The sequence below is a fragment of the Urocampus carinirostris genome, chromosome 3 (assembly GCF_059441175.1).
Source record: "Urocampus carinirostris isolate Australia breed hairy pipefish chromosome 3, RoL_Ucar_1.0, whole genome shotgun sequence".
Lineage (NCBI taxonomy): Eukaryota > Metazoa > Chordata > Actinopteri > Syngnathiformes > Syngnathidae > Urocampus > Urocampus carinirostris.
Window position 1 is genome coordinate 4101470 of NC_142351.1, and position 15225 is coordinate 4116694.

Sequence of the window (15225 nt, forward strand, 5' to 3'; positions counted from 1 at the left end):
CACCCCTGCTCCGGTATATATATATATATATATATATATATATATATATATATATATATAAAAACAATAAAAGTCAAAGGATACCCACTCTTCTCAGCGAGCTGAGCCAAAAGAGCCGGTTTTGTAAAGAGAGCTGTCCTCTTGGAGGCGGTGACGCTTTACATGACAACGATGTAATGACATGCCACCAGAGCAAGCGTGTTGGCATCATTTTCACACCGTTTGTTAAAAAATGTCCTCATTTATTGCACAGTCCACACAGTCAGACTGCCGAGAAACATGGCAACAGTTTCAAGCACTTACAAACATTTTTTTTGCCAACTGGAGCTGCAGTCAGTGAAAAGTCATCGCATGACTTTGTATAGGACTATAGAAAAAGAACACGCGATCATTTTTTGCCTCCCAGGGAATGCAAAAATTTGAGCCGGTTGACTTTACAAAAAAAAAAAAAAAAAAGGAATAAAAAAAGAAGGCTGCGGTAAAGCATACAGGACTTTGAAAAGTCAAAGAGGCCAATCAGCTGTAAAGGTCACCAATCAACTGGAAATCATAAATGCCATTTTGAAAAGGTCATATCATATTAGAGGCAATTTGTCTTTACAGAGTTTCAGCTCAGTTTGACTTTCCTACTCAAGGGTGGGATTACTTTTCCCCTTTTTAACTCATTCACGACCATCACGTACGAATATGTTTTCAGAAGGACTATTGCCGAGTACCAAAACTTAAAAATAGACCGTTTTTTAATGAACTCTTAAGTCTATAGTGCTGGGAATTATATCAAACCTGTGAAAAGTGATGGGTCCCGGGGACTTGATTACTTTCAATGACTTTTGGATTACTCCACTACCAAATATGCTAATAAAAGACAAAAGAAACTAAATAGGAATCAAATGACAAAATTCTGTGCAGGCTTGGGGAGTAACGGAATACACGGAAGGGCAAAAATGATGTTGGCAAGCTGTTTGGATTGATTTTCATTTTGTTTCTGTGGCATTTGATGTTCGTTTTGCCGGAGATCAAAGCCAGGAGGGAAAGCTTACCACGTGTCGCGAGGCATCATTTGATTCATATTTACCGTAAATTCCAGACTATAGAGTGCACCTGATTATAAGCCGCACCTACCACATTTGAAGAGAATAACCGCTTTTGTACTTACACAAGCCGCACCTGTATATAAGCCGCATGCGCCCACATAAAACATGTAACACAATAACAAAATTAACCAACACCTGACTTTGAGTCCCGCAATTGTAACTGAATATAAAGCACACAGTCTCTTTTGTCTTTTATTAGCATATTTGGTATTGGAGTAATCCAAAAGTCATTGAAAGTAATCCAGTTAAAGTAACCCTACCCAACCCTGGTCCCAACAGAGATCTATGGGTCCCCAAAATTTAGTGTTATCGAGGTTGAAATTGTAAATCAGCGACAAATATATAAATCTATATATTCATTCAGTTTTAATCATCAAATTATGAATTCATTTTCTGCATGAAATTATTGTTGGTAATGTACCGATTAAAGGGATAACCACAAACCTGTCTTTTTTTTCCATTTTCTCCTTTTATACTTCATTTTTTTCTTAACTTCTTTATACAACATCAGAATTCGTAATAAAATGAATCAAAGCAAGTGAGCCGTTGGAGAACCGGCTACCTTGAATGAGTTGAGCCGAAAAAGCCGGTTCTCTAAAAAGAGATGGACTTTTCACCACACAACTCGAGATCGGCGTGCAGACTTGATGTTGCCACAGCCAGGTGCCTTGAACAAAGACACTGTACTTGTATTTATTTCTCTCTCCCTCTGTCTCTTTCTTTCATTCTTTCTTTCTTTTTCTTTTCCACCCCTTTTCTCCCTCTCTGTCTCTTTCACTCTCTGTGTCTCTCTTTTTCTCTTCCTTTGTTGCTCTTTGTCCCTTTTAACCTCTTTTGCTCAAACTTCCTTTTTTCCTTTTCTCTATTTTATCTTCCTCTCTTCATACCCTTCATACCCTCTCTTTTCTCTCCTTCTGTCTTTCTATTTCTTTTTGGATTTCTTTCTTCCACTCCCTCTCTTTTTCCCCCTCTCTCATGACTTGTTATCTTTTGTTTCTCACGCTCGCTCTCTCTCTCTCTTTTCCACCCCTTTTCTCCCACTCTATCTGTCTCTTTCACTCTCTGTGTCTCTCTTTTTCTCTTTCTTTGTTGCTCTTTGTCTCTTTCTCTCTCTTTTTAACTTCTTTTGCTCTAACTTCCTTTTTTCCTTTTCCCTCATTTTTCTTTCTCCCTTCCTACCCTTAGCGCTTACTTTTCTCTTTTCTCTCCTGTCTTCCTATTTCTTTTTGGATTTAGTTTTTCCTCTCCCTTTCTTTTCCGCCTCTCTCACGACTTTTTCTCTTTTGTTTCTCACGCTCTCTCCCTCTCTCTCTTTTTCTTTCTTTGTCCCGCCTTCTCCCCTTTTCCCTCCCTCTTTTTCTCATTTCTTTATCTCTTTTTCTTTCTCTTTAATCTACTCGTCTGGCCCCCAACAGAATGTTTGTTCTATCGCGTGGCCCCCCGAGTTCAAATGAGTTTGACACCCCTGCTTTAAAGAGTCCTATACCTTTATAGCTACGGAGCTAAATTCTCCGTAGGCCTTCAAAAATAAGTCAAAACGGGAAAATTGGAATGAAACAGGCACTTTGATGAAACGTCCGGCACTGAAAAAGTTCACGTGAGAGCGCCCCCTATACCTGTAAGAGGTCCGACGTTCCAGGCAATGTTGTTGCACCAGCCGATGGCCTGCACCCAATGGACCGTGCCCGTGTTGAGCCAGACCAGGTCACCCGGACGCTGGATGAAGCGGTATACGGGCACATCGGCCTCATAGAGGTCCTCCAAATTTGGCCACCAGGAGCCCATGAGAAAATTGATGTTGTTCCTTGAATGAATGACAACTTTATTTCCAACATTGAAATAAAAACAACAAAAACAATAACTCAAAAACAAAATAATGTTACATAACATGTTGGAAAAGGGGTAGTCAGAAGCAGATGCTTATTTTCCACACCCCTTCATCTTCCCTATTAAATACACCAGTTATAATAACAACAATAGTAATAATACTAGACAATTTCCGCGGCAATTGTAAGAGTTGTGATTGATCTGGAAGATGATCCCGTCATGTGTATATAACCCCGGTTGTTAGCATTATGAGTTAGCATACAATTTTTTAACCCAGAGTGATGTTTCTGTCATTTTTTTACTTGGTTCTGTGGGGGGACTCCACTAATTAATAGTTATGATATAACAATAGCAACAATAACAACAAAGTTACCCATAGTAAACTCATACCCCATTTTTTTCATCTCTGTATTCCTCCAGTAATGTGTTTTTGGATCTAAATCCAAACAAGTGAATAGTTGGACATTGTTTGATCTCGTCTTGTAAATTGTTCCAAAGTTTGACTCCACCCACAGACACACACATACTTTTCCTGGTGGTTCTCACCTTTGGGATTATGAATTTACGACAGACACTTAAGTTATAACTTCCCTATTTCCGAGTGAATCATTTTTGGATGTTTTCTGGCACCATGTTTTTGTTGTTCCAAAGTTTGACTCCACACACAGACACACACATACTTTTCCTGGTGGTTCTCACCTTTAGGATTTTGAATTTACGACAGCCCCGTACGTTATGACTTGCCAAGTGGATCATTTTTGGATATTTTCTGGCAGTGGACCTTAAATAGCATTTTTACTAAATCATCCAATTTTAATCATTTGGACTTCAGGAATAAAATATGAGTATGATCTCGATACCCTACCCTGTGTATGGTTGTAATTGCCCGTTTTTGGAGGATAAAAAGGGGCTGGAGTCAACTTTTGTCATTATTGCCCAAAACTTCTGCACAATGACAGCAGGGATGACAAAGGGGGAAGAAAACAAAAGAGTCTGAAGCGTTCTCAGAAATACCCGGAGAGAAAGAGCAGCTTACGGGGTTCGTGCACCCCTTTCATGGCCAAATTTAAGCACTTTGTAAGCACTTTCAAGGCCAGATTTTTCCAGTACCTTCCAAAGGAAGAAATCCAGCACTGACTAAAATAACTTTTTGAGGTTGTTGACTTTGATGACTAAAATAAAGTCACTATCTTGCTGCTAGCACATACTTTGTGCTATTTTGAGCTATCAATTATCTACGTTTTTTTTGTGCGTCCATGGGCTGCTATAAACTGTCATGAATTCTGCCATTCCACTATGATTGCCTTGAAGCAGAGTGCATTTAATCTTGCTTATCTTTTGCTTTTCGTTTTACTTATTTTAAATTATATTTTTTAGCATGTTTTTCAGAGGATCTGTGTGTAATTCAGTTCAAATAGAATTGTTAATACATATTTTTTTTGCATTGTATCATTTAATTATAGCACTGACGATTTTATATTTGTCATGTTGTTTGACTTTAAATGTAAAAGGCTAAAGTTTTTGTGTCTCTTACGATATTTAAATTTCCTGTGTTTTTCAGGGATCACCTACAGAACACGTGAAATTACTAATTACTAAATAATTTGGGGCGTAATATATTTTAATAATTGATATCATTAAGAAAAAAAAACTTCTGAGGAGGCGTTTAGGAGCCGGAAGAGGTTCTTCTCAGTGAGCTGAGCCAAAAAGGCCGGTTTTCTAAATAGAGCTGTCCTCTTGGGTGCGAGGCTTCACATGACAACGCCATCATGACCGAATGCAGGCATGTTGTCGTCATTTTCACGCACCTTTTAAAAATTGTCTTCATCGATTGCATGGTCTATAATAAACATGGCTACGGCAACAATCTCAAGCACTTCAAACAAAATTCAAACATTTTTTTTCCTGATCTTGAAAACACAACATTATAATTCAAGCGCTTTCAAGGATTTCAAGCACTTTAAAACACAGCCTTACTTTTCACAGAAGTTGCTCATCACACCCCAGTAAGGCTCCGGTACAGCAAACCATTCACAGTCCCCCGGCCCGATGTTAATGTTGACGGCACAGAAATTGTTGTGCTCCTGGTGGCCTATGGGTAATCAAATATACAAATCAATCATCGTACCGCTTTTGGTCTGTTAACGAATTTAGACCAGGGGTCCCAAACTCCCAATAGTGTCAATAGTTTTTACTGGGGGCGAGAGTATTGGGTGAGGCTGGGCCGCATCAGTTTTTTTTATAAAGAAGCTCTGATAAAAACATTACAATCTTCTCAAATATCTTTATTTTTTAACACAAAATATGATGATTTTTTGCTTATTTAACAAGGAAATTGATCAATCAGGAATAAATAAATAAAATTATACAAAAAAATTGACATACACATATAGTTTCTGACTAGAAAAAAAAGGTTTTATTCCATTTAATTGCCTGTATGAACAGTTTTTTTAATTTGTATCTTTCTTAACATAAACGCAACAGTGAACATGAAGTGTTCTGAACATGGCTTCTCTTGTTTAAGAAAAAAGACGGAAAAACAAACCTTTAAATGCAAATTGACCAAAACTAGGCCTGGAAAAACGCCTGTAAAAATTGCCAAAAGTCAAAAAGTACTACAACAAAAACATTTGAAGAATGTGGTCTACCTAAAAGTATGAAAAAATAACTGAAAAAGTACCAAAAAGTTAAAAATCTAGTGAAAAGTGACAAAAAGAACAGAGAGACAAAGATAGGGAGAGAACGAGCCAAAGAGAAAAAGAAAGACAGAACTACAAACAGACACACAAAAAGACTGAGAAAGAGGAAGAAACTGAGAGATAAGGAGTGAAATAGAGATAGAGAAAAAAAAAACAGACAAAAACAGAGATGGACATAGAAAGAGAGAAACAGAGAAAGGCTGAGAAAGAAACTGAAACACAGAGAAAAAGAGAGAGAGATTAAGAAAGACGGACACAAAAAAGACAAAAAAAGATCAACAAAGATGGACACGGAAAAAGACCGAGAAAGAGTAAGAAACTGGGAGATAAGGAGAGAAATAGATAGAAAAAAAGAATCAGAGAGACAAAAACAGATGGACATAGGAAGAGAGAAACAGAGAAAGGCTGAGAAAGGAATAAACTGAAATAGAGATAGAGATCAGGAAAGACAGACACAAAAAAGAGATCAACAAAGATGGACAGAGAAAAAGACCGAGAAGGAAGAAACCGAAACAGAGAGAAAAGGAGAGAGAAAAAGAGAGAGAGAGAGATTAAGAAAGATAGACACAAAAAAGACAAAAAAGAGATCAACAAAGATGGACACGGAAAAAGACTGAGAAAGAGTAAGAAACTGAGAGATAAGGAAAGAAATAGAGATAGAAAAAAGAAACAGAGATACAAAAACAGAAATGGACATAAGAAGAGAGAAACAGAGAAAGACTGAAAAGGGGGATGAAACTGAAACAGAGATAGAGATTAGGAAAGACAGACACTAAAAAGACAAAAAAGAGATAAACAAACATGGACACAGAAAAAGACTGAGAAAGAGTAAGAAACTGAGAGATAAGGAAAGAATAGAGAGAGAAAAACAGAGAGACAAAAACTGAGATGGACATAGGAAGAGAGAAACAGAGTAAGGCTGAGAAAGAGGAAGAAACTGAAACAGAGATAGAGAGAAAAAGAGACGGATTAAGAAAGATGGACACAAAAAAAATACAAAAAGAGATTAACAAAGATGGACACAGAAAAAGACTGAGAAAGAGTTAGAAACAGAAATAAGGAGAGAAAAAGATAGAGAGAAAGAAACAAAGAGACAAAAACAGAGATGGACATAGTAAGAGAGAAACAGAAAAAGGCTGAGAAAGAGGGAGAAACTAAAACAGATAGAGAGAAAAAGACAGATTATGAAAGACACAAAAAAATGCAAAAAAGAGATCAACAAAGATTGACACAGAAAAAGACTGAGAAAGAGTAAGAAACAGAGATAAGGAGAGAAAGAGATAGAGAAAAAGAAAAAAAACAGAGACAATAACAAAGATGGACATAGTAAGAGAGAAACAGAGAAAGGCTGAGAAAGAGGGAGAAACAAACAGATAGAGACAGATTATGAAAGACAGACACAAAAAAGAGATCAAGAAAGATGGACACAGAAAGAGAGAGATAGCAGGAGACAGAGAAAGAGAGACACAGTGAAACACAAGCGGAGAGACAGACACAAAGAGACGACTGGCTAATTTGATGGTGTTTTACTTGTTTAAGTTGTATTTATTTGGTTATCAATTCTGAATACAGTGTTTTTCTATTTAAATCTTAATTTGTCAAAATATGAATATGTTTTTTTATAAAACGCTGGACCAAAGGCCGATTTCAAGGGTGTCCCGACATTGCATTGATTAGTGCGCTAAATGGCGTTACATCGCACCACTCGACGATTCTATCGATTTGTTGTTGCGGCCCTAATAAGCTCTGTCACACAGATAAGACAGAGAAAAGGAAAAATGTTTGAGAGCTCAATTAAAGACTTCTACCAGTGTCTGAAACAAAAAGTTACCGGACATTTTTCACATCTCTAAACCCAATAAGACGACTCATCTCAAAAAAAAAAAAAAAAAAAACATTGTTGCAAAGTTTTAATGATTGCTCATCAGAATATATAACAAAACAACACTCTAAATTTAAGTTTATTATAAATCTATTTATAACATTCATTGCGTGTATACAACATCGCTGTTTTCCATCTGCCATCAGTATGTACCCGTATTTACTCATCTTCATTCATGCGATGTTTGCGTTGCGTAAACTGCTACAAGCCACGTGAACTCCTCTTTCCACCATTCTTTTAATGTACCTTTACGTTTTGTAGCGTCATCAATTTTGTGAGCTTCTTTTGAATCTTCTGGGGCTGAGGTTTCAGCTTGATTCCTCAACACTTCTCCATTTTTATTGTGTTCTCTGTGCGTCTATATGCAAATGCACGACCTTATCACACTTGGGAAAGTCCGGAAGCAGGAAGTTATTCGATACAGGCTTCTGATTGGCTGCCGAGTGTGCAAATTGCCAAACGAACCGAAATTCTGAAATTTCCAAACCGAACGAAGATGTTGAAATCGGAATAAAGCATCATTATGTATCTGTATTGACTCGTCTTTGTTTATGCGATGTTTGCGTTGCGTCGACCGCTACAAGCCATGTGAACTCCTCTTTCCACCATGCTTTTAATGTACGTTAACGTTTTGTAACATCATCAATTTTGATAGCTTCTTTTGAATCTTTCTTCTGGGGCTGAGGTTTTGGCTTGATTCCTCAACACTTCTCCATTTTTCTTGTGTTCTCTGTGCGTCTATATGCAAATGCACAACCTTATCACGCTCGGGAAAGTCCGGTAGCAGGAAGTTATTCGATGCAGGCTTCTGATTGGCTGCCGAGTATGCAAATTGCCAAACGAACCGAAATTCAGAAATTTCCGAATTGAACGAAGATTTCGAAATCGGAATAAAGCATCATTATGTACCTGTATTGACTCATCTTCATTAATGCGATGTTTGCGTTGTGTCGTCTGCTACAAGCCACGTGAACTCCTCATTCCACGATGCTTTTAATGTACGTTTACGTTTTGTAGCGTCATCCATTTTGTTAGCTTCTTTTGAATCTTTCTTCTGGGGCTGAGGTTTTGGCTTGATTCCTCAACCCTTCTCCATTTTTCTTGTGTTCTCTGTGCGTCTATATGCAAATGCACGACCTTATAACGCTCGGGAAAGTCCGGAGCAGGAAGTTATTCGATGCAGGCTTCTGATTGGCTGCTGAGTATGCAAATTGCCAAACGAATCGAAATTCCGAAATTTCCAAACCGAACGAAGATGTCGAAATCGGAATAAAGCATAATTATGTATCCGTATTGACTCATCTTCATTCATGCGATGTTTGCGTTGCGTAAACTGCTACAAGCCACGTGAACTCCTCTTTCCACCATGCTTTTAATGCACGTTTACGTTTTGTAGCGTCATTAATTTTGTTTAGCTTCTTTTGAATCTTTCTTCTGGGGCTGAGGTTTTGGCTTCATTCCCAACCACTTCTCCATTTTTCTTGTGTTTTCTGTGCGTCTATATGCAAATGCACGACCTTATCATGCTCGGGAAAGTCCGGAAGCTATTCGCCACGTGAACTCCTCTTTCGACCATGCTTTTAATGTAAGTTCACGTTTTGTAGCGTCATCAATTTTGTTTAGCTTCTTTTGAATCTTTCTTCTGGGGCTGAGGTTTTGGCCTGATTCCTCAACACGAATCAATTTTTCTTGTGTTCTCTGTGCGACCTTATAACGCTCAGGAAAGTCCGGAAGCAGGAAGTTATTCGCCACGTGAACTCCTCTTTCGACCATGCTTTTAATGTACGTTCACGTTTTGTAGCGTCATCAATTTTGTTTAGCTTCTTTTGAATCTTTCTTCTGGGGCTGAGGTTTTGGCTTGATTCCTCAACACGAAGCAATTTTTCTTGTGTTCTCTGTGCGACCTTATAACGTTCAGGAAAGTCCGGTAGCAGGAAGTTATTCAATGCAGGCTTCTGATTGGCTGCCGAGTATGCAAATTGCCAAACAAACCGAAGTTCCGAAATTTCCGAATTGAACGAAGATTTTGAAATCGGAATAAAGCATCATTATGTTCCTGTATTGACTCATCTTCATTAATGCGATGTTTGCGTTGCGTCGACTGCTACAAGCCATGTGAACTCCTCTTTCCACCATGCTTTTAATGTACGTTTACGTTTTGTAGCGTCATACATTTTGTTAGCTTCTTTTGAATGTTTCTTTTTGCTGGCTGAGGTTTTAGCTTGATTGCTCAACACTTCTCCATTTTTCTTGTGTTCTCTGTGCGTCTATATGCAAATGCACGACCTTATCACGCTCGGGAAAGTCCGGTAGCAGGAAGTTATTCGATGCAGGCTTCTGATTGGCTGCTGAGTATGCAAATTGCCAAACAAACCGAAGTTCCGAAATTTCCGAATTGAACGAAGATTTCGAAATCGGAATAAAGCAAATGTTTGATTTGGAAAAAAAAATCGTTTTTTTCTTTTCCTTGAAAAAGTTGTCGGCCACCCGGGCGGAGACGTTGCGTAAGTTGTACGCCCGTCGTAGAAGATCCACTATTTCAGACACTGCTTGGACACAGAATTTAAGAACTTTCCAAAGCCTTAATTCGCAGTCATCAAACCGAAAACTTTTTTTAAGACCTCGGGAGAACCCCGGAAATGGAGTTTGGGAAACCCGATGTCGTGGACGGATTCCGTGGAGCCAACCTGCTATCCGGCTCCCCGGGACCTTCATGTAGAGCTGCACGGTATTCATGCCCAGGATGGTGTGTCCCACGTGGCTGAGCAGATTGCCGGCCGAAACGACCCGGGCGAAAGCCGGCAGTTTACCGAGTTCCTGGAGTTGCTGTTTCCACCTAAAGGGAACAGAGCAAGATGCCTTCAAGAGCAAAATCGGATGGATAGGACCTCTTCGGACCGGCTCTCCTTACTTTCTTTCGTCCGACACGTCGATGTTGGTTCCGAACTTGATGTGCTTTAAGGGTCCTCTTCGTTTCCGTGCGATGCTGCCGGGAAAAAAAAGTGTGAATCCCGAATCACATATTTTTGAAACATTGGCATTTCTGGGGGGTATTATGAAATTATGAATTCATTTTCTGCTTTCAATTATTGTTGGTAATACACTGATTCAAAGGGATCACCACAAACCTGTCTTTTTTCATTTTCTCATTTATACTTCATTTTTTTCCTAACTTCTTTATACAACAATAATGATTCGTAATATAATGCATCAAATCAAGTGAGCCGGCTCTTTAATGAGTTGAGCCGAAAAAGCCGGTTCTCTAAAAAGAGACGGACTTTCACTACACAACTCGAACTGGAGAGGAAAACTCGAACCGCGAGACCAAAACAACAATGGCGGATCTTCCTCACACTTAATTGGTAATACAAAGCTTCAGAGTTATCGCTTCAGATTTTTCAGTTCACAACAATATTGTACATTATACAAAATAATGGTGCTGAAATATTAGTCTATATATTCATGCAGTTTTAATCACTTCAGATTTTTCAGTTCATATATTCTTTGTAGTTTGCTGTCCCGCCACAGTTGTAATGCCTTCTCAAGGTCCAATTGCAGCAACGGAATTTCCATAGCTTATTTGTGGTTTTCATTGTCGTGGTGCCGATCCAATGTGCTTTTCTGAAAGTTCGTATTGCGAAATGATTTACGCAATCCAGTAGCCTCCATTATCATCCTCCTCACAGCGTAACCAGGAATATATTTGAGTCCATTTTGGCAGAAAAGTCCTTTTCTTGCTAAGAGTATTCTTTTGTTTATCTTTCGTCGAATCGTTCGCTTCAAAACACGTGTTTTCCTTGCCTTTGCGGTCTTTTGAAGAATTTCTCTGCCGTTTTTTCGTGCCGGAATTATTGGCGTTGTTATCACTTTCTGTATTATGTTTCGACTTATTACCGATACTCAAGAAATTACCAATTTTTTGTTGATTTGCACTTAATACCAACTGTTTTTTCGGAGGCATACTTCTCTTTCACTCGACGACAACCACCAAAACAATGACGTCGTCTCGAAGCAATGAAATCTCGTTTGCCGAGATCGGCGAGAGACCAAAACAACAATGGCGGATCTGCCTCACGAAAAGTTCGGAGTACGGTAAATCTTTGTTAAAAATGATGATGACAATTTTGTGTCAAAAAAGTTGCGTCCCGGGGACGCACGTTGATTTGAGACTATGCGTCCCCAGCAAAAACAATGCGTCTAGGACGCAGGGACGCGGGAAAACCAGAACACTGGGTATAGTGCAAAACCAAGATAAGGGATATGTGTATGATCTCGGCTGAGTTAAGCCAGATGAACTTTTGGTATTGACCAAATCATGATTTTCCACCATATGAAAACACATTCCTTAAATGCAATGCGATGCAATTACTAATTCAAATTGAATATTTTGTTTTCAAATTTTGTAAAATAATGCAATTTCTAATTTGAATGTAATAGTTTTCATGATTACTGTAAGTGCATTTCTTTGTGTTTTCAAATTTTGTAAAATGATGCAATTACTAATTGTAATTGAATTATTTTTTCAAATTTGGTAAAATAATGTCATTTCTAATTTTAATTTAATATTTTTCATCATTACTGTACGTGCATTTCTTTGTGTTTTAAAATTTTGTAAAATGATGCAATTACTAATTCTAATTGAATATTTTGTTTTCAAATTTTGTAAAATAATGTAATTTCTAATATTAATTTAATATTTTTCATTATTATTAATGTTTAAATATTTTTCGATATTTTTAATTTTTGAATCTTTTTTAGACCCGCGAAGCTCTGAACCCGCGAACTAGCGAGGTTCCACTGTATATTCCTCGCTCCTCTGAACTCCCCCTTCAACTGCGGTTGTAAAGAAAACTCAACAAGTCTCATGCCTGGGGTATTTTCTAGCATTAGCCAACTTTTATAGTTCCCCCACAAGTACCGTAAATTCCGGACTATAAGCCGCTACTTTTTCCCCTAACTTTCAACCCTGCGGTTTATTCAGTGATGCGGCCAATTTATGTAATTCTTCTAACGGCCGCCAGCGGCGCTCGAGTGTTGCTACCATTAACTGCCCTGTCAAAGCTATATTATTATTATTAAAGCTTTAAAAACTCTCTAGGTGTACCGTCTTTCTTTGTAAATATGTGTAACCCATGTATAATATGTATTTGGACCTGTATATTTTTGGAATGTATTTATTTGTATTTATTTTAGACACTTATTCTGATATATTTTGCACAGGGGAATGAAAATGGAGGGGCGGAACAAACCGGGGGGGGGGGGGGGGGTGTAGTGGGGTAAAGGTGAGGAACAGACGGACCTGTTTGTGGACGCGGCGGACAATAGTGGATATATATTTTTCCCACCCTTACCTTTGGAAATATACACTTTTTTCCTTGGATTACTTTCAACGGGACCCGGACTCTGCAGGTCTGCATCAAACCTTAAGTACCGGTATCATTTTCCGTTCATTTTGCCGGCTGTGATTTTTGGACTGTGGACTTTAATAAAGGACATTTAGTTTCAATCGTGGGACTTGAAGTCGGGTTTGGGTTCATTTTGTGTTTGTGTTACATGTTTAAATGTGGGCACATGCGGCTTATATACAGGTGGGGCTTGTGTATGTACAAAATCGGTTTACCTCTTAAAATGTGGCCGGTGCGGCTTATAATCGGGTGCGCTCTATAGTCCGGAATTTACGGTAAGTGGTCTTTTTTTAAACCCTACATATGGTGTACCTCTCTGCTGCTGGCTCAGCGTCGCAGGGTTCCTTGAGTGCCTTTTTCTCATTTTCTTCCTGAAAATGTAGACATTAAAAGTTAGACTGGATGTTTTTTCGTCAGAGTGCGTCGTCTGCTCACTTACCCGTAGCGACTCCTGAAAGGAAGCGGCCTGGTACTGCGCATACTTAGCGATGGTCGTATGGGCCCGAGCACTTTCACAGCGCCACATTTTCTTAGTGCCGGTCACGTCCCAATTCTCGTCGGCAGGTTGAGAAAGTTGCGTCCACACTTCGACCAAATGCTCCGGGTTGGCTTCAACCAAAGTCTTGGTGGAGAAAAGGCCCAGGTCTGCAGATAAAAGATGGACGATTCATACAATCGTTTCCTCGGTTAGGATTTTTGCGCTTTAGAGACATGAAAACGTACCCAGTTTGAGTGCTCCGGCAAGTCCTCTGATGACCGTGACGGGATTGGAAGGATTTGTGCAGAACTGGTGCAGTGGTGGAAAGAAGGCATCTCTCTTGTTCTCCAACTGATTTGAATGAAGGAATGAAAACTTTAGAACATTAGAATAAAAACAGGACAAAAACAAGGAGTCAACAACAAAATAATGTGACGTAACATGTTCGAAAAGGGGTAGTCAGAAGCAGATGCTTATTTTCCTTACCCCTTTATCTTCTCCTCTTAAGTCTAATATAGCAAAATCTCATGGATATACTTATTACATAGGTCAGATATCAATAATTGTAATAATTACAATAATCACATATTTTATACATTATTCTCCGTAATACCCATCCCTCAAAGTCATAATGCCACTAGTTACCAAAAATCACTGCGACACCAATGACAAAAACAACAATATCAATAATAACAATTATGGTATAATAATAGCAACAATAACAACAAAGTTACCCATAGTTTTAAAGGCAGTATTTCCAATCTCACTTGTATCCCATTTTCTTCATCTCTGTATTCCGCCAGTAATGTTTTTTGTATTTATATTTGAACATGTGAATAGTTAGACATTGTTTGATCTTGTCTTGTAAATTATTCCAAAGTTTGACTCCACACACAGACACACACATACCGTATTTTCCGCACTATAAGGCGCACCTAAAAGCCTTTATTTTTTTCAAAAGCTGACCATGCGCCTTATATTACAGTGCGCCTTATAAATGGATCAATATTAAGTCGCAAAGTCTTGCAACTAAGGGAAGCAGCCGCCGACTCGATTTTCCCCCGAAGGCGAAGTCGTCCGCGGTGTATGCTGGGATTTATTTACCGGCGTTTCATTGGCTAACCAATGTGTCAATCATCATTTGAATGGATCACTATTGGCTAAAGTTATTCGGAGGTCAAGGGGCGGATCCTTTTTATCATTTACAGGCTGGCATTGGCTTGGACGGCAAAACAAAGCCTGCAATTGGCCGAAAAAGATGAATGCGTATAGCACTTGGTTGACGGCATACAGAAAGCATTTTTTTACTATTCTGTATTTGTAAATATTTCATTCTCCTGGATTTACTAAACTCACGGATATAAGAGGACCACGGCTGCACATGATTATGAACACAACGACTTCGGTGAGCTACTCTGGCTATATATATTATCCCTGTATCTTGTTTCAGACTGAACTCGATGTTTCTGTAATAAGCAGTGCAGATAATGGATGGAATGGAGTGTCTATTTTTAAATTAAACTCAATTCCAAGTGTTTATTGTCATATGCACAGTAAAGTTGCGAGCGAAAAAGAAAATAGAAACTAAGGAATGGTTGGCATTTCTTGAATCCCAAGACTTTAACCTTCCGAATGATAGAACGATGCATTTGAGTGACATCGTACGGACACCGCATCCGCATGTGTTCTCGACACGTATTTGCGTCTTTGCAAGCTTTGGGAATGTTAAGGGGGTAATAAGTTGGACTGAACTATCTGACAGTTTTGTCGACGTTCCCGTTGTAGCGCCTTATAATCCGGTGCGTTTTATGTATGTCAAAAATAGGACCAAAAACTATTT

At 38.7% G+C, this 15225-nt stretch overlaps 1 protein-coding gene across 2 annotated transcripts in view; it reads right to left on the bottom strand.

Annotated features, from left to right (window-relative positions):
- Positions 1-15225, bottom strand: part of LOC148368374 (lysine-specific demethylase 6A-like) — a 92799-nt gene that overhangs the window by 11178 nt on the left and 66396 nt on the right. For both annotated transcript variants that reach the window (XM_088330400.1, XM_088330401.1), the window contains 7 exons: positions 13631-13736; positions 13347-13552; positions 13220-13278; positions 10414-10488; positions 10190-10338; positions 4899-5013; positions 2711-2898 (listed from right to left, as the gene is read on the bottom strand). In XM_088330400.1, coding sequence (XP_088186526.1) covers positions 2711-2898; positions 4899-5013; positions 10190-10338; positions 10414-10488; positions 13220-13278; positions 13347-13552; positions 13631-13736 — 898 coding nt within the window. The remainder of the gene's footprint in view (positions 1-2710; positions 2899-4898; positions 5014-10189; positions 10339-10413; positions 10489-13219; positions 13279-13346; positions 13553-13630; positions 13737-15225) is intronic.